The 23,886-nt window shown below is 39.0% G+C and overlaps 1 protein-coding gene across 2 annotated transcripts in view; it reads left to right on the top strand.

The window, feature by feature from the left end:
- Window positions 1-23,886, top strand: part of LOC100697801 (netrin receptor UNC5D) — a 172,989-nt gene that overhangs the window by 97,329 nt on the left and 51,774 nt on the right. For both annotated transcript variants that reach the window (XM_005454484.4, XM_005454485.4), the window contains one exon: window positions 3,495-3,701. In XM_005454484.4, the coding sequence (XP_005454541.1) occupies window positions 3,495-3,701 (207 nt within the window). The remainder of the gene's footprint in view (window positions 1-3,494; window positions 3,702-23,886) is intronic.

Genomic DNA, 23,886 nt, shown 5'->3' with positions numbered 1-23,886 from the left:
AACTGAAAGAGTGCATGTTGTTAGAATGTTAAAAAGTATAACGTAATTTGAGCCAAATTGCAGAATACTTACAGGAAGTAATGTGTACATACCTCAAGCCAAGCCTGATTTTATGTATGTGTGTATGTATGGACTGGACTAAAAGTTACTTCACCTTGCTTTGATTTTACAACCACTACCAGTTCAGTACTGATCGATGTAAGGTGTGTAGTAGGGTTGTATTGCTCAGACCTATCAAAAGTATATTTAGGGCCAGCTCCATGTAAAGAAATGCTATAAAACTTTAAATCCTATAGCTTACTGGCAGTGAGTGTAAAGATTTAGGAGCTGGGGTGATGTAGGGTTTTCTAAAACTTAGTTTTCAAGTTTCTTTGGCTGTGTTTATAAGATGAAACAATGCTGATTTTGTTATTACTTTTGCACGACAGTAAGGTTTAAGGTGAGATAAGACACCCAGGATTTTAAAAATCTTTAGAAATTTTATGAGATTTATTGTTAATGTGGTCAATGCATTTGGATAACACATTATAAACAGAAGGGAACCGAGGACTTCTCCTTGAGGAACACCTCAGGTTGCGGGCGTACATTTTAGAGACTGTACCATGATCTACAAGCACTTAAACTAATGTCTTCCCTAAAACAACGTTAACAAGCAAAGAAGCATCCTACAGCGTTTTGGGGGAAGGGATAGCTCAGTAGGTAGAGTGGTGGCCCCATGATCGGAAGGTCGGGGGTTCGATTCCCCTGAACAGCTACCCTGAGGTACCCCTGAGCAAGGTACCGTCCCTACTGCTTCCCGGGCGCCCAAAGGCTGACCACTGCTTCACTAAGTGAATGGGTTAAATGCAGAGAGGAATTTCCCCACGGGGATCAATAAAGTACACTTTCTTTCTTTCTTCTTCTTTCAGCATAGGCTTTGCTTGATGTTTGTGATATATGATCAGTAGTTTCAAGAGCAAGTAACATAATCTTGTTGCCTAAACACTTAAGTCCTTATGTTTCTAATTATACACCGAAATTACCCAGCATTTTAAATCAGACCAGTTTCTTTTCCTGTATCTGTCTTATTATGTCTGCTGAAATATGTTCCAAACGGCTGAATAAAACCTGAAAATCTGAACAGACTACTTAGTGAAATAAACCCTGTAATGCTTTGCTAAAACTTTACTAATGCAGATGTTGATGGTACAGGTAATAATAGCAGAGGCATTAAACTGCCATGTTGGTAAGCATTAGTATAATACCTGATCTATTACCAGAAGAGTCATTACTCTGAGTGCTGTTGCTTTATTTGACAGCGATTTGTTTGTGTATTCTTGCTCCCATCTATCATTTTCTGGATGCGCTCTCACGTCTATGTTTTGCATCTATCCAAACACAAACATGCCATGTCAATGTGCCGTTCGCAAAACAAATTGGAGCACTCTGTACAAGAAAAGCTTGCCTGCGGCTAGTCATTTTGAAATTAAAAGCATGTCTCTTTGTTCAGCTTCAATTCCAGGAATGAGGGAGAGAATGTGAATGCGAATGTGTCGCACGGTGGGGAGAACACCAGGCAAGTGCTGTGATTTTCACAGCCAAGGAATCACACAGACACTTTTTATCTATTTCCCTCGATCAGGAGACATCCGGCAGGAAAGGTAGGAGGATTAGATTAGCTAGAGAGAGGAAGAGAAAAGGGGAGAGTGGGTTCTCTAATCCTGATGGGATTTTTCAGAGGTACACCCATCACTATGGAGTGCAGTGTGCAGTGGGGAGTTGGTATCAGGAGGGGAGGTGTGCGGGACGGTTTGCCTCACTAAACCCTTCACACTTGCATGAAAGAGGTTCCAGCAAACTAGGGGATTAGTCAGAGTGTAATTACACTTGTGGGCCTCAGAAGTAGCAAAACGTGTGCCGACTGGAACACATCTCAGACGGGCAAAGGAAGAAGGGAGTTATGCCTGTTAATGTGTTGCCAGTGTCTGTTCAGTGAATTCTTAAACTGAATTAGCTGTCTTTAGTGAACACCAACAAGTGACTCCAAAGCTGCTTTTATAGGGCTATCATTGATCTTCCTGATCAACATTAGGATGTCTGTATTTTGATCAATTTCAGTGAGATATTTATTGGAGTAATTACACTTAAACTTTTTTATAATAGCTATTTTTACTTTGTGGGAGTGCTGTCCATAAATTCAGTTTGCTCATTGAAAATAGTGTCTCATCACTCAAATTCTAACTGGTTGTGAAGTAGTGTTTATATTTCATGTTTAGCACTCTAGCAGGTTTACCTCATATCTCAGTTATCCCGAGAAATTCCCGAAAAATTGTCATTCTTCACTTTCTAGCGAAGCTGTTTCGCTGCTGCTGTTTTTTGTTACCATATTTTAAAAAAACTAAAAGAAAATAATATATATGTTGAGTCAACTATTGATGCTAGCTGAAGCTCATTTACTAGGTGTTGACACTCTCTTGTTGTTTTTGCACAACTGTGCACCGACTTAATGTGACTGAGGTAGTAAAGACCATAAGTTGGGCTGGTTGCAGAAGTCCAGAGGAAGAGGATGAAATGAGGGAATGCAGAGAGACAGCTAAGTTGGCTTTATATGATAAATGGATTTATATAGCACCTTTCTATTCAATTTTGAGCACTCAGAGCACTTTGTACTACATTCACCCAAACACAATCACTTTTTCTACACCCAAGCACTATTATCTAAAATTCACATTGTAGATACTTGGGGTCCAGTGTCTGGCCCAACGATGCTTCAAACACTGACTATGCAAACTGGGAATCAAGACCCTGATCTTATGATTAGTATTATTATTATTATTATTATATGACGCACTCTACCACCTGAGTAATAGCCAATATTATGGAAATACTGCATACTCTAATTAATAATGATATATTATTGTTTAGTAGGTGATGTGGCCAAACAAGTAGCCAAGGTAGAGTTTTCCCTGGACATTTTAAGGAAAAGTAACATAACTGATTAGCATTTTACTTTAACAATAACTCAAGTAAATTAGTTCAGACTACAAGTAAACCTTGTGTCTGCACAACATTTCTGCATAGTTAACAGAAAAACGTTTTCTACCTGGGATGTTGCATTTAGGGTCAAGTCATTTGTTTACATTTGGGTCGCACGTCACCAGCTGCTAGTATCTCCAGGTTTGCAGACAGGTTGTGGTCGACGATGTGTCTTTGCCTGAAGTGGTGAAGCAAGTTTGTTTTGACCTTTAGTGGGAAAGGTTTTATTGTATTTTTTGCACAGCACTGTGCTTTGTTAAAATTATTGAAGTAGCTCTTTTTATATGTACTACAATGTCACTGGATGCTCCCACTTGTGTGTCAGCTCTTGCTGCAAAATATGCCTGAATTAGTCTTGTTATACGTGCACTAGGGAGCGCAGGCGCTCGGGGTTGCTATGACAATGATAAGGTATGATCGCACATGATCTTGCATTATTGTTTCATCAGTCTGAATTTCGTTCTGATTTAATTCTTTAGGTCAACGAGGTGAAGCCCTCCAGCATGGACAATCTGGGACCCTGCCTCACTTCCTGGAGGAGCCTGTCGATGCCTACATTGTCAAAAGTAATCCCATCAAGCTCCGGTGTCAAGCTCGGCCTGCACTCCAGATCTTCTTCAAGTGCAATGGTGATTGGGTCCACCAGAGCCAGCACACGTCTCAAGAGCACACTGATCTCACAACAGGTACGGAAACTTTTTTTTTTTAACATACGTAACTTCCTTGATACAGTCATGCAGTTGAATGTGTAGGATGTGTGTATAGCGAACATTGATTAATTAAAAGAGTTGTATACACACATGATGTGCAAATGTACACATAAAACTCAATTCCATCCTCCCTGTCAAACCATATCTGGCATTTTACATTATGTGAATATCACTCATATCGCAGGCAGCAAGCACTGAAAGTCTCAAGCAGGAACTTTGCTAATGGGGCTTTGTGACAATGCCTACGGCTACATCCAACCCTGTAAATGTATTTGCCTCACTTTTACAGACTACACTCTGTGTCACATTTGATCTGAGCAGAAATGACAACTGTTAGAGCATGAAACGCATCAACTTGTTCAATTTTGGGATTAGACTTTGAACACTGAATGGTGTCTTTTACTGATGCAACTTACTGAAATCCAGTTGTTGTTTTAACTTCAAAATAAATCCATTCAGACCACAGAGGCATTTTTCCCTCTTTTCTAATACTCTTGTCAGTTTTTGTTGCATCATCTCACGATGGGTATAAATATCTCATGATTGCACTTGTGTTTGTACAGCGAATTTAGCAGTAAAACAAAAACTAAATTACACTTCCTTTTTTCCTCATAATGTGCTTGTGTTGTAATTAACTTTTTACAAGCGTGTCTTGCGAGCAGCTCCTGTTTTTATTTCAATAACCGTTAGTTTTATTTGTGGTCTTGTATCCATTTGTTCAGAAGACACATAATCACCTGTACTCAAAAATTAAAACTGTGAAAAAAAAATGTATTAGTGCATTGCGTGATGGTTGATGCTTCACTTAACACACAATAGCATGCAGTAACTCCTCTCACAGCTAACAACGGACCTCTAAACTTTTACTGCCTCTATTCTGGATTCATAGCTCTGCTCCCATCTGGCTTCTTATCACCACTCATATCCGTCTCCAGTGGGACGCTCATAAGGAAAGGGATGTACAGAAGGCAAAGGGTTTCCAGAGACAGAATAGCATCTCCTCAAGTAAAATAGTTTTTCCTGACCTGGACTGTGTCAGGATGTTCCAAACGCTGCCTGCTGGAAGATGTATTGTAATAGTTTATTTGGAACTTTTGAGCAACTTTTGCAAAACAGAGGCACAACACAGAAAAACTCAAGTTTTCCATGTACATCTGCATTTAGATGAATTGTTAAACTCACTAAGTTTTTTTTATGCTATTCTGAGGACTGTTTTCTGCCCTCCAACTGTTGTTATAGCACCAAAGATGTGGTGACAATAAAGATAAGAAGCTCTTGTAAAGTAATTTAATAAAATATTTAATCAAACATATACACATATGTATCTATATATAGAGAAACTGGTAGAAACCACCCCCATAAAGTGACAGCTTGATCCTCCTACAAGTAGGATTTATATTTTGTTTATTACACTCTGCTGTTTTTCTCAGCTCTGAGGAGGTTTATTTGATTGTTATTATACTACACACAGCATGATCAAGAAACTGACCTGACAGCCCATTGTTCATCAGCGGTGCTAGTTTCAGTCATTGCGCAAAAGTACTGTTTATAAGGCTGGGGAAATCTGCAGCGAGCTGAGACTGAAGAAGTCACTTGGATGAGTGACGAAAACGTTTCTCCCACTGAAAACTGTCGTAAACTTTTGAGCTTAAGTCTCTGTCTCCGCGTTTGTGTCTACACTTGGGTCCTCCATTCCTGCCTGCCTACACACAGCCGGACCGTGCATCAAGACATACTACATACTGGCTTTTGAGTCTGGTCTTATTGTTACACTACAACTCCACACTTCTATTTTGAAGCCAAGTTCTGTTTGTTTGTTTTTGTTTTGCTTTTTTCCTAAAAACCAAATTATATTTCCCTTTTTCCTCATAAAGTGCTTAAACTATGTTGCAACAGGAGTTTCGAAATGGGTTAAATATACTTGAGAAACATAGAAGGTGGAAAATATGGATCTAGCCACGGTGATGTCAACAGCTGCTTTGGGAAGTCTGTTTTATTTTCTTTGTCACCACCTTGGTAGTATAACTTTATAAATATCTGAGGACTGGGAGAGAAGACAGCATTGCAGCTAGGACTGTTTCCTGTGACGGTCGCGAGAGAGCATTTACGCAGTTTCTCTGTCAGTTTAGGCACCTTGCTGCGTATTGGTTCATTTCAGCTAAGAAAACCATTTTTAGAGATGTCATGCTCGGGAGCTACAAGGGGTCCATCATCATCCTCATTTCAGGGTCTGCTTACACGTGAGGACACAGGAGATTGACAGATGGATTGGTGCAGTGTTTGCAGTAATGTAACAGGTGTTGTGGTCTGTTAGGATGAAGAGAGAACTGAACGTGAAAGTGAAGTCAACATTCTCACCCGCACTTACGGCCACTAGCTGTGGGTAGTGTCCAAAAAAATGAAACTGTGGATTCACGCAGCACAAATGATCTCCGTCTGAAGAGTGGGAGGGTGAGGTGCTCAGTATTTGGTGAGGGGCTCATGTCAAATGGACCCAGTTTTTGTGGCTCAGGCATCAACCATTGGCAGAAAATGGATAGATGGCGTAAATAGCCGTAATGTTTCAGTTGGATATTTCCATATTTTATACTGTCTGTGTTTGGAAGCCAGATTCAAGCGGGCATTTCAGGAAGTGCTGTTTTTAGTAATTCTGTGACATTTTTTTAGACCCAGAGCTTGCTGGTTGATCTGAACACTGAAGGACATAAGGGCAAAGTCAGTGACAAGCTGATGAATGTAGAGGAGTTTATAGTGACTAGAGGGCCTCAGAGTCACTAAACACACACATGTGGCACATATTCAGGAAGACAAAACAGTTCCTAAAAAAATATTTGCTCGCTTCTTGACGTTAAGAAAAGCACAGTGAGTGATATTCCCTCCTCTTATCTGTGTAAACAAACACACGCGTGTAAACAAACACACATGTTCTTCTTTGAAGAACATGTTACAGATCCTGACTGATAGCTAGACATCTGTCCTCTGCTGCATATTTCAACATCTAACCCATGCCACAGTTATTTCATTACTGATGGATTGTATATGACCCTATGCCTGTTCAGAAACAATAAATACTAGCCTATTAAGTTCATTCAGGCATGTTAGTCCATACTGAAGTAGTATTAAACTCTGAGGTAGATACACAAGTGAAAACAGTGAAAAGTAATTAGAGAGCAGAAATGATCTGAGGTTAATTTTATTCATTATAAGTGTCTGTTATTGATACTTTCTTTGGTCAATGCACTCTAATGGTAAATTGTTCATTTTCATGATTATAAAGTAATCTGCTTACCTTACTGTAGTGATTGTAGTGTATATATGTCTGTATGTATTATATCTCAGCGACACTTTGCACAAACATTATCACATATACAGCGATTATTAATACTATATGGTTTGAAAAACATTTATTATAAATTCTTTTGATTGAGAAAATGCAATGTTACATTCTACATTTGCATGTTTCACGTGTCACATTCAACATATGTCATTTGTGCCCAACTTATTATATATTCATAACATAGTGCAGAGTGTTTTATCATGGACAATTACAGTGGTTCATGTAAAATGTATGGTAATTTAAAAAGTTGGCATAAGGGTAAATGGATTGTTTCATGTAAGTAATCTTAAAGTTTTTTAAAAAGTTTATATTTTCTATAAAGAAGTTCTTGCTTTTTGAAACAAGGGATCAGCATTTCTGTGTTGAAAAATAGCTCACTGTAAAATGATCTGCCATAGCTACCAGATTGATTGAGTTTAAAATAATTCAGCTCTGTACTTCATGTTTAAATCCAATTATTCAATGTGTGGCCCTTAATTTATCTTAGCCAGTGTGGCCCTCTAGGAGAAAAAAAAAGAAAAGTTTCCCGCTCGCACACTAGCAACTGAATACTGGATTTACTGGATGGGCAGAAACATAACACTAAATACATCCTACTTGTCAGAATGTCTCAAAAGGATTTTGTATTCGTTAAGAGGAAATTTGTCTCATTATTGACCATCTCAGTGCACAACCATGTTACCAGACACTGCAGAGAGAAACTGAAAATAAATGGAGCAGTTTGTTGTGGAGCTGGGGAGAACAAGCATGAAGCTGTGACCCTCTGGCATTACGTTAAGTGTCTACAAACTCATAAAGCTACTTGATTGGATGATGGCTGAAATAGTACAGAACAAAATGTTTCAACATTAATGCCAGTATCATTAGATTTTAAAAAACACTGGACCTGGACATTTCTGACAGCCCACACTTGGATGTGACTGCATACTCTGACACTCTCTCTTTGAAAGCAGTAAATCGCTTCAAATCTTGAAATTATCATTTCTTAACACATCATTTGTGCAATGTGGAGATGTTCTTTCAAGCGCAGCATAATTTTTTCCCCTATACCATTTTTTTCAGACATCACCCCATTCCATATTTATTTGTTTTGTTCAGTTAAATTGTAACGAGCTTTTGCAACTAAAATGGAAAAAATAATAGCCAGCAGCATTATTACCCATCACTTTGTGGCTCTCTAATACCCTACAGTTCTTTTAAGTGAATTTCTTTTTTTTGCATTGAGGAAAAATAATATGCCTTTTCCACTTGCATTCTTTGATCTTTTTTATATAAAAGCACAATTTGCAAGCAAAATAGAAAAACTATTCATTATTGCTGCGGGGTGAGAGAAAATAAGACTGCATCTTAATCATTTAGTTTAGCAACTCAGTACCAGGTTTACTTTTCAGAAGTAACCTTTTCTTTCTATGACAAAGAAAGGATAAAAAGAAACATTACATTTTTTGTCTGAGTTTAAGTCAAAAGGGTATTTTATTCATGTATTATGATTTTCTGGCATTCTGATGAGGATGATGACTCTACGTATTAGCTTATTTCCTAAGCTCAATCAAAGAATGATTCACAATAAACGCTTAAAAAATTAACTGTGCTCAAAATGCTGATTTAAATCATTTGAGTACATGTAAATTCTATGTAGGTACCATGTGAAATTTACTGTTAGTACCAAGCACATTTTTCATTAATGATTAACTATTTGGATTAATAAACCTTTAAGTTTAAATACCTCAGCTGAATTTTACTCAGAATCATGTTTACTGACGATGAAAAGCATGTTTTTGAATCCAGAAATGCCCAACTTTTTTTATACATTACATACTTGGTTCAGGCTCCTTTGTCACAAATTACTGCCTGAGAGTGGACTGGCATGGAGATGATCAGCTTGCGGCACTGCTGAGGTGTTATTGAAGCCCAGCTTGCTTTGATGGAGGACTTTGGCTCTTCTCTATTTTTGGGTTGGGTGTTTCTCATTTTTCTTCCTATATATTGAACATTACCTGTCAATTACTGAGCCGTCCTCTTTGTTTATATGAGAATCTACCTTAAAGCTATTGCTCACAGAGCCCTTAGCATGGCTAAGACACTCAGACTGTACATCACACTGACTCTCAGGGGGGTGAAATGACAGCTTCTCTTTCACAGACACTTTTTCACTCACATATGCTGCATGCTTGGAAAGTAATGTGTGTTTTCTTCTTCTCGGGTCTCAGCAGATGGTCACTCTTACTGAGCCTGGTTCTGTCTGAGGTTTCTCCCTCTTTAAAATTGTGTTTTCCTTCCCACTGCGAAACAGTTAAGTACTATACGGTCTTGGCCTTACTATGTATGTCATCATTGCTGTGTAAATACAATAGACTTGATCTGATTTATATTTAAATTTTTTCCCCTTCTCTCACGTTAATTTATTTTGATGACTTCTGCTCTTTTTCTCACTTTTCTGTCTTACTTGGTTACTAAACACATCTAAGCTCTAATGCATGCATGTAATAAGACAGTATGACCTGCTGAAACCCCAAGCTGTTTGGTTACCATAGTGATATGTGGCTTTGCTTCTTGGCCGTGCTTTAGTACTGAGACTTCATAAACACAGAGGATTTCTTTCAACCCGACCAGAGATTTAGTGGGCCTTTTCGAACAGCATCGTTACCAGCCATATCTATGTTACACACAGACAGAGCTGAGCCAACGAACCCCATGTTGAGAAAATGAGCATCTTGCCTTAGACACTGGCTCTCCATCCAGCTTCATCTGTAGGAGGCAGGTGAACAGCTATATCTCTGGACAAGCTATTATAGTCTGACTCAGGTGGTAGAATGGCCACTGGGTTCAACAGAGAGCAGGGTGCTGTAGCTATTAAAGCAGTAAGCTGTGAATTAAATGGAGACAGACTCAGCAACACATGCCATAACACTGTCTGTCCAGGGGGTTTAAGGCACAGGATGGAGACTGCATCTTTCCAGAGGCAGGTAACTCAGCAAGGCAGATATACATTTACCAATGTGTTGTTCTGTTTTTCTCAGATTTAGCCTTATATATGTCCCTCCCAGGAGGCAACGCTGTAAAAAGGAAAAGAAATGTAGATGTGTAAAGTGGTGGCTTTGGCTCAGGAACTAGAGGAGGTTGAGTGGAGATAAGATACTGAACCTCGAATTTCGGTATGTGAGTGAGTGATAGATAAAACCACCGTATGCCTATGGGTGTGTAAATTTGACTTACAGTGTGAAAGTACTTTGAATGGACAGTAAGATTAGAAGAGCGCTGTACAAATGTGAGTCCATCAACAGCTTAAGTGCCATAAGCAGAGCATTGATGAATCATGATTTTCACAACTTTCAAGATGTGTAGCACAGTAAAATATTTTTAACAGCATGTAATGGCTAAATATGTGTTTTATACCTCTAATTCATATCCTCTGGGAGCTAATCGGGACTCAGCTTAAACTTTAACACCAAAACTACTGAAGTTTTTGTATTTATTCCAGGATGCCGCTGTGTATGTAACTGAACTCATACCACTTCTCTGAGACAGCACTGAGCAGCAGGGTCACTGTCTTGCTTAACTTGAGGTTATGTATTTTCTTCTTGACAAAGTGTGTCTACAGAAAGATAGAAGTGCCTTTTTATTGGCATTTAGTTACTACATGGTACACACCCAAAGTGTTGAAAGAGTTAAAGGTATAATTTCTTGTTTTCTGAAGAATCAAACCAGACAGTGTTGTCATGTCACTGAGATATATAGTGTAGGTTGTAGAACCTCTAATGAATGTCCATTTGTTATCATTATCCATGAATAATAACGTTGTTGTGCTATTCAAACCATTAAGTGGGCAATGGTGCGCTGTCACCCTGAAATATATTTCCTCTATCAATACAGAAATGTTTGCTGAGATAAATGATGACACTGAATGCTGGGTATCCAAGCACTGTGGAAACCATTTGAGGTTTTTGTTGCAGTTTTATAGGTTTTCTTGCATTTGAGTGAGGTGTTTTTTGATTGTATAGGTTAAACTTTGGGAATGAGTGCTTTGCAACTGACTATGTTTTATTCAGTTTACTGTGCAAACGTCTCGAGCCACCAGTAGTCTATTTCTGAAAGTTTTTCTTTGGACATTCTTTGCTTTTTCACTCAGACTTTGTATATTACTTGCTTCAAATTAACTTTTACTTATTTGGTAAGCTCCTTAACATTGACCTGGGAATCATTCAAGCACACTGAATCCTTAAAAATTTGAAAAAAAATGGACAACTCGAGGACAAAAGATAAAGGGTCAGGCCTGAAAAACTATCTACAGCAGATCAAAAGTATCTGAAATAATGCTCTTAAGAAAATAATCCAGCAAAGACCTACCACAGGACCTTCAGTTTATCTATCTACTGTTCACCGAAGTTTCAAGAGAAATGGTGGCTGCCATTCTTAACAAAAAGAAAATAGGGTGAAAAGGCTGAAGTCTGCCAATTACACAGGAACTGAATTGAAGTGTCAACATGTTTAATGGAGTGATGAATCCAAATCTGAAATTTCTGGTTCAAATATGTGTCAATATGTAGAGAGGGGGTCAGGAGAGAGGTATAAACAGTGAGTGCCAACAGCTACCTGTAAAACATGGTGAAGGCTTTATCATGGTTGCATTTCAGACACTGGTGTTGAGGATTCTTCAAAAGTACCATCGTTATTTTGACCAACTATGTAATACCATCTGGAAAGCACCTAACTGGAAATTGCTTCATTTTTTTTAGCATAGAAAGAATTCCAAACCCGCTGCCAATGTAGTAGAAGCCTGGATAGATACCTGGATAGAAAAATACACACAATGAAGACTATCGGTCATGAATTGGCCTTCCCAGAGCCTGACCTCAACATTATTGAAGCAGTGTGGGATCACCTTGACAGAGAACAGAGCAAAATGCAGCCAACATCCAAACATGTCCTTTAAAAAAGCCTGGAGAACTATTCCTGAGAACTGCTGAAAGACATGAAAGAAAAGCTTGCCTAAGAGAGTTCAGGCTGTGCTGAGGTGGTCATAGTAAACATTAACTTTTGACCTTGGTGTTCAAGCTTGTTTTACCTAATATGCTGTATTTCCATTTAAATCTACACATGCTACAAATTGCTGCACCTAAGGCGTGGCTCGAGATTTTTGCACAGCACTGTACAAAATGCAACAGAATCTAAGATATTTGCAAATATAAAACAAAATGAGGCAGCTGTATATATTGGGGGGGGGGAAGCTGAAGCTATCTTGCTGCTGTGCACCTGCAGTTTAGAGGTGCTGGAAGATGGCCTTTTGTTACAGAGTCAGGCTAGCTGTTCATGAGCAGCATCAGTCTTATTTTTTTGCTCTCAACACAAATGTGAATTACTCCTAACCCCCAAATTTCAAGCTCTCCCATTTAGATACAGTTTTTTGAGCTGTTACAAAAATCAAAGTTTCTTGCGTGACGCCAGGCACTGTTGGATGAAGGGAAGATGCTTTGGATGGGCTAATCAAAATCATGAATCAGTGAGGGAAGAGCTAAAGCAGACAACAAGATGGAGGGCTGTGGGGACAAACATTAAACTTCTCCGACAGTCTCATTACTGCTCTCATACCTTTTGAACAGATCTGGCAATCAGAGTGGCGTTTTGAAAACAACTCACTAAAAAAAGAGTTTCTCCAAGCAGGAAAATAATGTTGTCTGAATAATGCAGAGTTTGACGTGAATGTAATAAGGCAAAACAATCCACAGCTGAAAACAGATGGTGTGGCATTCAATAACAAATAGTGGAGATGTGTGATATAGCCCAGTTAGATTTTCTAGTGATCTGCTGTACTTAAACTAATGTTTGGGCTGTACATTAACTATAGAAATCAAAAAACACAATAGGAATAATTTATTTATGCCATTACTACATTTGGCTGAAGGAAAAACTTTTTTTTCATATTTTTATCACATAAAAGCTAAAATGCTTTTCAAAAATTGAAAGTGAAACACGACTTTTGCCAGACAAAAAAGGAGGCCATGACACACGGGAATATTGCCTGCTGGTAATCTGGTGTTTTCAGATAGGAGGGGCAGGGGGGCAAGAAGAGAATTAATGGTCATGAGAGCAGTGTGAACTTTTAATCATGTCTGATTTTTTTTTTCTTTTTTAACCCTAAACTGCTTGTGTCCGTTGCAGCCACAGGACATCACATACACTGGCACAACAACAAAAATCTAATTGAGCAGTCTGATGTGCGCAGAAGTCTGTGTGGTTATTCTGCAGCAGCCTACTTCTGTTTGCACATGATTTAATCAATGTAAACACAGTGAATCATTGCACACAATGGCTCTGCCCAGTGCTCTACTTTTCAAATTAGAGGCTGCAGATTTATCACCAAGCTGTCCTGCTTCCTTTAGACAGGCATGTTTAATTAAAGTAACTAAAGGAAAAGGTTGTCGTATTTCTTTTAGTATAAAGCACCTGTAGATGCTTAGTATCACCTATTAATTTCCAACTCCCTGTTGAATTTTCTTTTCTGAACTTTCGTCTCCTCATTTGTAAATGCTAACTCAAATGTATTATTTTAATTTTAGCATTATTCCTGGAGTCGTGGTTCATTGGGAACTGACAGAACCTGGTTCTTTTCTGCATGTGTTCCCAGCATGCCTATGATCCAGCTTTCACCAAAATACCAACACTTTGCTTTTGTGCAACCTCATTTGAATGAAACTACAACTACTCTCTGTGCCTCTCCTCACACATTTGTGCCAAACACACTATGCAGGAAATGAAAATACCAAAGAGAAAAACACCAACATTTAAAAGTGCTACTTGTGGCCTGTAATAAAAAGTAAGCTGTTGGTGAGGTATCCAAAGGGAGGATGCTTTACTTTATAATAAACACAAAGCAGAAAATGACCACTCGGTTGACTCATAATTGGCAGGACAGTAAAAATAATGTGTCACTTACTTGGCATCTGCATCTAGTCAAAGGCATGAGAGTGAAATATGTAATTGCAGTCACAGAGTCCAAGTCAGCAGCCCACAAGGAATAAGAGACAACCAGAATCTCCTTCTTTGAGGCTAAACTGCAGTATTATTTTTTTCTCTCCCTATCAGAGAAAAGAATTTTCTTGATTTTTATTTGCCTTCTAGGCAGGTTCTTGTTCAGTTATTGTAAAAATCTCAAACAATTACGTTAATGATATCACAAGTGGTTAAAAAGGCACATAATTTTTACTTGACTGACTTACCCCTAGAGGGCAAAACGTTCCAACATACTGAACAGGCCGTTGAACTACAGCCCAGACGTGTCCATTTTCTGTCTGTCTTCAGCCACAAATATTTAGATCGCCACTCAGAAGTGGCAAGTGTTGGGCAACGCATACAATCCATTCTGCTGCTGCTGTTTCTGTATTTTAATGAGTAAAAAGAGTCCCTGACATTCATATATATTTCATCTGGATGAGCCAGAAATTCTGTCTGGGAACAAGATACTCTGAATATTCAAGATATTCTGTTGTCAAATAAAAGGTTGGAGCTAATTAATTAATGCTAATAAGCTACCTGAGATCAATTATGAGTCAGTAGTTTAATCTTTTAGGCATTTTTGAGGGCTTAAGAAGCAAAACACTTTGTTCAGAGGTACAAAAGTAATTGGACAAAGTAACACCATTCATGTAAATCGTTTGCAGGCAATGACTCCCTGAAGTCAAGAACCCATGGACATCACCAGATGCTTTTTGCTGCCTTGAGATGAGAATTTACTGTTGACACTTTCAGTTGCTGCTTGTTTGTGGGTCTCTCTGCCTTTATTTTTGTCTTCTGTTCCTGAAAAGCAGGTTCTTTATAGGTGAGATCAGGTGACTTACTTTGCAGTATGGTGTGAATCTTTATCCATTTGGGATCCTGTCAGTTTTGCAGCATTTGGTTAAATATGAGCAGAGTACAGCCTGTTTGTTTTTGATTCACAGGACAAATTCATACTCCTACTTCTGTCAGCAGTTTTATTAATAAACATTTGTGTCCCAGTTCCATTGGTAACCATACATCCACCATGTTTTACATGTATTGAAGGCATGGTTGTAGATCTAGGCAATGATTTGCCTTGTCAAAAGTGGTTTTGACTTGTCTGCATTTTGTGAAGTTGCTTTTCTAAACCATGAAAATAGTTCATTCATGCACTTCAATTGTTTTCTGTGGTCTTTCAGGCCTTTTGGTTTTGCCGAGTTGGTCCAGATCGGTGACTCGGCAACTCCTGAAGTTTTTACTGTCTTTCCTATAGGTTCATTTTGGTTATTCAGCTAAAAGACAACCTCCATCATTTGCACTAAAATGTCTTTTTAGCCCTCACATTTAAAATGATATTATTAGAAAGTTAGAAATCACAGATGTAACACTTTGAATCAACTTCAGATATTAAGTCTACTTCATTTGTCCTGAAATAAGCAGGGAATGGACCTCACCTGTCCATGTAACTTCTTGTCAGTCAGTAATCCAGTTAATTTTGAGCCTTTGAGAATGGGGGGACCCTCTATTTTTTCTTTCTTTCTTTTTTTTTTTTCTTTTTCTTTTTTTTTCTTTTTTTTTTTTTTTTTTGCAAAAGCCCTTGAATTAAAGCTGAAAGTATCCACTTCAAACATTGGCTGTTTGATTTAAACTCAACACTATGGTGGTGTAGAGAGGCAAACCTTCAAACACTGTGCCTTTGTCCAACAAATTATGGACCTAACAGTATCTGGCAGACTGCAGAGGGAAACCTTGTTTCAGCATCCAGGTTGGAGAGCTATGAATGGGCAAATTAATATCAAAACTTGTACCCTGCCAGATTAACACTTGTGATCGTTTCATTTATTTAAAATCCTAGAAAATACATTGAGGGAGAACCCTCATTTTCAATAGCGCTGGAGTGAATAATAATACATAAATGTAGCAATGAAAGCGCTCTTTATAATGTGTGCACTCTGTGCTTTAGATCTTCACATTCAGCCAATTTTTATGTGCAACAAAAGGTCTGTGATCAAACCATATTTTATTCTGGGGTCAATGTGGTGTCCCTGTATTTTAGGGAAAGGCAAAATTTGACTTTTTTAGAAACCAAAATGTAAGCAGTTATTGCTGTGTGTCAGTTATAATGATTATTCTCCCTCCTGATTGCAAAGAGCTGGGAGAATAATTTAATAAAAACAAAAATTAGACATCAGAGGGTTAAGGCTACACAGGACTGTAATCACCAAGTTTGCATGTCTTGTCTCCTTATAATAAGTAAGACTTAAAGTGTAGAAGTTTTTATCCTCACAATCAACAAAACACATTAAAAACGAGCAAATGTTTAAAAAACAGACAGGGGTACTGGCAGGCTGTTTATTAACAATTAAAGATGAAATTTTCAAATGAATTGTTAATTATTTGTAATTATTTTCACTTTAACCATTAAATTGCAGTAAAAACAACTATTTAATAAATTAATGAATAAAAAACAATTTTGAAAAACCAACACACACACACACAGATTTACATACTTTGTTTCAACAAATGCATCATCAGTACATCCAAGCATTCAAATGCTACTCTTTAGTGCAGGGGTCCCCAATCCCAGTCCACGAGGGCCGGTGTCCCTGCAGGTTTTAGATGTTTCCTTGATCCATCACAGCTGATTTAAATGGATAAATTACCTTCTCAACATGTATTGAAGTTCTCCAGAGGCCTGGTAAGGAATAAATAATGTGATTCAGGTGTGTTGACCCCGGGTGAGATCAAAAAACCTGCAGGGACACCGGCCCTCGTGGACTGGGATTGGGGACCCCTGCTTTAGTGTCTTGATAGAGACTGGAAACAATGAGTTTTTGTAAGGGTTTAGTTTATATTTTCACTTGATGTTGGAGGAGAAAGTGAGCTAGATCACTTGATATATTTTTGCTCTCTAAGCACATGTAGTTTTTGTTTAAAAACTACATTGAATGCTATCCCTTTCTTCCAATAACCCTAACACAGCCTGTCCAACATGACAGAGCAGCAAAGAATTTCCACAGCTGCTTATCTGACTATGGTAACACGTTTGCATATAGTTTGTGTTGTATCACACCATGGTATAGATGATGTCACACATGATTCTTTTTTTTTGACACATTTAATATGAGATGATAAACATAACACCCTTAGATGAATGTGTTTTGACAAGACTGCATATGACTAAAGTTCAGTTCATTCACCACCCAGTAAAAGGGTTTATCATTAGAGTTATTAGAGTTATCAATGAGATAGTTCACTTTTAGTGTAGTACAGTTTGATCAGCACACTGTTATTTAATGCAGAAAAACAATAACAGAAGTCAAATAGCAAGAGCAGAAGGAACCATAATGTCAGTCTCGATGAGGAATAGGTGGCGTAACCTGACTGAATTTACAGCATCTTACCAAAATCTAAATGCATGTTGTATTTATATATTTATATATATGCAATAAGTCAATTTCCCTGTGGGTATCAGTGACTGTTTGAGAAGTGTAACTGCATACTGTGTTTGACGCATCAAAAATGGGTGGTTGGTATTAACCAAATAGACTGACTTTGCTAAATGGGCCATTAATGTATGCATGCCTTAGCTTTAGCACTAAAGGCAACTTTGAAACATGAGACTGATCGGCACTGACAGTAATGGGAGTCTGACATAAACACAAACAGAGAGCTTTCTGTAGGGAACATATTCATATCCATATTCATACATTGTTATGCAGTTCCAGAAACTCTGAGGGGTTGTCTTGTCTAATGGATGAAACATTAGACAAGATACGGAGAAAGAGAAATTTACTGTGGGAGAAAAGAAAAGAAGAGACAAGCTAAATTATGGCATAGAAAGTTTAGCACCCCGAAGGCTTAAATGATTTTTAAATTGCTGCAAATTTGATCGGAAGGCATCTTCATATTCACTCTGAGGACAAACCTATAGTTTGGATTTTGTCAAGAAAAACAAAGGTACCACTGACCGGCATATAGGACAGCACAATTACTGCTGAACGGTACAACAATGTAATCTATTTTCTTATCCCTTTGTGATTGCTCATTTTTTCTAAACCTGAGGCAGACAGAGCTCAGCTGGAACCCACATTCTAGCCTCCCTTCAGGAAAACAACACACATGGATAAACTACTCAGAATTTAGGGAGCAGCATCAAATCTGTGTGCGCGTTAAATCTATCAGTTTCTGCTTTTCGGTTGGAAATGGGCTTGGCTTAAGATTCTAAAGACAAGACAGTGTACCACATGCTCTGACCCGAGTACGATGACTTTATTTCTGTCTCTACTGAAGTGCTGTAAGAGAGCTTGAGAGATGGAAATGAGTGATAGAACTCAAAAGATAATTGAAGGACAGAGTGAAAGAAGAGGAGATAGGAAGGTGGAACAGAGGGGATATCTGTGCCAACAGACTTCAGCTGAAAGCATGATACTCTGATTGAGAGATAAGAGAAAGAGGGGATAATAGGAGAAAGAGGACAGTGGAAATAGAGAGGATGATTGTGGAGCAAAAGAGAGGCTGAAAATGGATACTATATTGGTTGTCTCGAGAAGGAGAGGATAGCAGCTCATGCAGATCTAGTGATGAACTGATTAAAGGAGAGTGTGTGAGTGCCCACTGCACACAGGAAGTATGGATATCCATTCCTGTTGATGTCCTGTCAGCAGACTGACCCCTCTGCTGTGCATTGTGATCCTAGAAGTCGGCGTGATACCATCAGCCATGCACAAATTCACAACAAAGAAAGGAAGGTGCGGACTGGTGAGAGGAAAGCGAGGTGCCTTCGAGTCTCTAAGTGTCGCAAACTATTAGTTAAAGAAATGTAAGTGAAACAAATGAAGTGGCCCACAGAGTGAAAACTACTTATGTATGCAGAAGTGGTTCCTAATAAGCAGCCATGCGGTTTTTGGATAAACATAAACAAGGCAACTGGGGGAATGACACAAATAAGGACTTGCAGCATTTTAATGGCTGAATTATCATGATTTTTTTATGCATGAAGTAATGCGTCCCTTTGGTTCCAGGATTAAGTATGACACACACAGCTGGGACCAGACTGAAGATGTTGCTGGGAGCATGTTCCGCTTGTCTAGCAGGGTTCGTCTGTGTCTGGCCTTCAGCCAACCCTCATAGCCCCCACATGCTGAGATGCATGCCGCAATGTCACATCACACAAACATTTCCCCAAAGCTGGGTTCACATCAGACAGACGCTTTCCTAAAGCTATATCCATCCACCTCAACCCTCAGCCCACGCCGTGTCACCCACTAACTATGTACACAGCTGCCTCAGAAGGATCCCTCCGACAAACAGAATGCTGAAAATCCCCTTTTGCTGTGGCGTTAAGTACGACAGAGACATCCTGTGGACTGAGCTGAGCCGGACTAGTCAGGCCCTCTCGGATGAAGCCACTTGTAGTTGGCGCTGCCTGGCTCTCTTAGGGCCTCTTCATCAACTCAGCCAAGGCGAAACAATAGACTAAAGCTAGTAGGAAGACACCACAGGCCTCATGCCAAATGCACTAAAAGAGAAACAGTGAAAGAAAGAGAGAATGAGAGCAACCCAGAACGGTACGTGAGCATCAGGATTGGTATGTCTCTTGTGAAGGCTAGATTAGAGATATATTAGTGTACATGATTAAAGAGGCAAGAGAAGCTTACTCTTCATTGAGGTCTGTTGTCAGGGCTTTGTGGTGCACTGTCAAAGGCTATTGGCATGAGCCTGAAGAGAAAGCAGAATGAGCACAGGAGGGAAAAAGTGGTAAAACAGAAATAAACGGGCACCTAGGGACAGGCGCGTGCAAGGAAGTGAATGGATGTTAGTATTCCTGAATGCACCATCAGGACCAGCATGACTGAGCAGTTATTGGATAATTTCTCTAACATGGTGTCACTTAGTGGCATTTCAGGACACTTGAAAAAAGGGAATAGACCCTTTGATCTCTGCCTAATGTGGTGGAACCTTGTACTCAGAATAACTTTCAAAAGAACAGCCAGAGAGACAATACCCACCCTTCCAATTTGGGCTTTTATTACCAGTTTCTCAAGGATTTGTACGCATTTGTGAGGGAAAGACATATAAGCATACTGAGATTATTTTTTGTAAGTTTGCTTTTGCATAATTATAAACAGCCTGACAGGGAAGACATCACTTTTATTTTCTCCCTTTTAATTTTTGTTTAATGGTGACTGTGTGCCAGAGAAAGGTGTTTTTGCACTAAGTCTGCAGAGCTGTAGCTCCCTTCACCTCAGAATAAATTTCGCTTGCTTTCAGCTTAAAATTTTGCATCAGGGACAGCAAACTGTTGGGTTTTTTGTTGGTTTTTTTCTGCTTCCCTCATCATTAATAATGATGAGAAGCTCTGCATTTGGAGCTCGCATCCTCCACCGAGACAAGTGACCTATTACAATCCCGATCTGCCCCAAAATTTAATGAGTTCTTTCTTTCCCCATGTTCCACCTTCCCACCAAGTTTCATTAAATTCACCATTGTGGTTTGGTTATCAGACAGATAAAGAAACTGATCATCATCATGTTGCCTCAATAAAGAGGCAATATGACCACCCCATTAACTAGTCTCCTTGCCTTTGAATTATTTTCATACTCATAAGCCCAGTGGATCAACTGGACCAGTTTTCTATTGTGCATGCACTGTAGTGTACTTAAAAAAAGCTAATCTTTCTGAATTCATACTCAAACAAAATAGTTAAATAATGTTACAGCATTTGGCTGTAATGAAAGAGAAAAACACCACACTACTACTATTTTAGCAGCTCGTATTTTCTCTGTATTGACAATTGCATAGCTTACTCTTTCAGCTGTGCAAGCTATGCAATTGTTCAGGGTATACAGTCATTTGGCGAGACGTATGTTTTATGTCGCCGCAGCCCTGGCAACCAGCCTGATAAAAAAAAAGTCCATGTAAACATCAGCTGTGTAAACAACATTTAGCTCTAAAAATAGAAGAAAATGCTGAGAAGTGGACGGCTTGTGAAGTCCAGGCTTTATTAATGCTGTATGCGAATGAGAAAATACTGACTTGCCTGACTCTTAACCTGCTATTCGGACATTTACACAGAAACATAATGCTGAGAGAAAAGGATGAAACTGGATTATAAAGAAGTAAAAAACCACACTGACTGCATGTGTGACGAGCTCTGCGGTGCCATCTGTGCCACATGCAGCATATTAGTGTTTTTGTGCTACAGTGTTATAGCACTACATATTAAATTGAACCCACCCACCCACCCCTTTCAGGCTGGTTGCAGCCGCTGGGATCAACAACTTTTTCTGGCTGTCTTTTCAACTTTGTTGTAGTCATGAACCCACAAAACACAGAGCTGAGATGACATCCTTCATCTTGTTTTTGGAGTTGTTGCTGCTCTGCCAACTGCCAACATCACATTAGTGTTACATCTGGCTGCTGTAAATGCTAATAGAGAATAAAACCCTTAAAGGTATGTGGTGAGCAGTCCTTCTCAGAGATTCCCAAGAACGAATGCATTTAATAATTAGTTTTTATTCATCTCTGGCTCTCTTCCACAGTATGCCTTTTGCCCTGCCTCCCTCAACCTAACCCCAACCCATCAAAGCAGATGGTTGCTGGAGCTTTTTTCCTGTTAAAGATGAGTTTTTCCTTCCTACTGTTGCCAAGTGCTTCCTTTTTGAAGGTTTTCTGATTGTTGGGGCTTTTTCTGTATTATTGAAGGATCTTTACCTCACAGTATAAAGCGCCTTCAGGCAGTTGTTGTGATTTTGCGCTATATAAATAAAAGTTAAAAATTTAATAGGACTGTGTGGTGTGAAGGTGTCTGCTGTAAAGGCAGTGTAAAAGTAATAGTATTAGTGTATGAATGGTGTATGTGTGTTTCCTGAGTTCTGAGTGTCAAAAGAAAACGAGAGGGTCAAAGGGAAACAAATCCACCTGTCCATATTAAAACAGCTGAATTTCAGTGACACACCAACCCTGCAAATTTCTCATGATTTGATTTGACACATTTGTCCCTCTCAAGGGTGCAATCATGTGTTTTTTATTTTCCTGCAGTTAAATGTTCCTCACTCTCACTTAATCAGGACTCTTGATTACGTCTCTAATTTGTAACAGTGGAAGGGAGGAGTGCACTGAGTGTGGGGGCTTATTGTACATAATATCAGCCAGTCATTGCAGAGGATTACAGTGTCTTCAGAGAACATTTCTGTTTAACATTACTTCATTAGGCTCCCTTTGATAACCTTTCATTTCCCATTATTAGTTTTCATTTAATCCCAGCCCATGTCTAAGCTGCCGTCTATGTACGGAATGATGGCAAAAGCCTGTGGAGAGACGACTCCTCTACAAGTGTAGGTCTGTGTAATTAAGCAATAAGCCACATGAGGCCAAGCTTTATAGTGATTTTTGAACAGCTGTTATGAGATATGCTGTTAAGTAAGATTTGTTAGCTGTCCCATAAATCAAAGACGATCTGACTTTTTTAAGAAGTTATACTTTTATGGAAATCAAACTATTATTGATTGAGTGTATACATCAGTAATTACTTTTCTATAAAGAAAATATTCTTGCATGTGGCGAAGTCACCCATCCCCATGCTGGATTCTGATTGCATGCCTACAGATAAGTAATTGAAAACAATGCATCCATACATCCCAGTGTTATTGCTGTCAGTGTAATATCATTGATAACAGCCTCACAGTTTGCAATTATCTCTCCGAGAGTCATATCAGAGTTGTATTAAAATACTACTAAATGGAGACCCAATTATTTTTCTAGCAAAACACCAGCAGCCAGAGGAAACAGAGTATTAATGCAGCACTGAGCATCCAACTTTTGGCAATTTTTACAGCTGTCTTTTGCAGTTTTTATCATTCCAAGACATAATAGACCAAGAAGAACCAGCTCCAGATGGAGGTTTGTCAGCGAAAAAACTGCCTATGGTGGAAAAAGTCCAATTAGTCCATTGTTAGTTTGTTGGCTTCATAGGATAACAGAATTCACTCCTTTGGTGTACTTCTAATATCAGCACCCCGATAGGTGGCTGCAGCCTATCCAAGCAGCCACTGGGCAAGAGACAGTGCAGTTGTGTCAGGTTGCCGTTCATCACAAGGCTACCACAGAGAGACAGACAACCGGCCATGCTGGCATTCATACTACCAGATGTAGAGCACCCAGAAAAAAACAAACAGAAAGGTCTCAGCTGACCAGAAAATTTTAAGCCAGTGCTCCAGCACATTGTTCATTTTAACAGTACTATTAGAAAAAGTCAAACTCAAGAAGTGATGACATGAGATGCATCCGCTATAGTTACTGCACTGCTATTGTAGGTCATTGCTGCTCCAGAATCTACCGTTAGGCTCTAATACTAGTTTCTTTCCAGGGGTGGGTCTTTGTTATTATCTTATTCCACACTGTTCAGGCTTAATTGCATGCTGCTGGGAATGACAACTTTGGTCACTAGAAACTGAACATTAGCTGCCCATTACTCTGTGTACACATATTAATAAGTCTGTTCAAGCTGGATGGCTGAAATTGAGCTTTCTGCAAGGCTAGACAGACATCACACGTGTTGGGTGAAAGCTACAATTTCCTTGATACCCGATGAAGCTACCCTATTATACATTAATGGTCCAAGCTTGTCATCTTGCGTGCATGGTCTGGCATACTTGATATACAGCACTTTTATATTCTCATCTGTAGTCTCAGAAACTTATCTCATTATGGGTGCATCACAGACAATACACATCCACTAAAGAATGACCAGAAATGGACCTCTAAATGTTTTTAAAGAAAAAAAAACATCACCATGCTGTTCTTCAGAACAATAAGAAGCTCATGTGTTCCCCCCTCAGTTAATGC

The sequence above is a fragment of the Oreochromis niloticus genome, linkage group LG7 (genome assembly GCF_001858045.2).
Source record: "Oreochromis niloticus isolate F11D_XX linkage group LG7, O_niloticus_UMD_NMBU, whole genome shotgun sequence".
In the NCBI taxonomy this organism is placed as follows: domain Eukaryota; kingdom Metazoa; phylum Chordata; class Actinopteri; order Cichliformes; family Cichlidae; genus Oreochromis; species Oreochromis niloticus.
The sequence above is the reverse complement of the archived record's forward strand: the minus strand, read 5'-3'. Positions and strand labels throughout refer to the sequence as shown.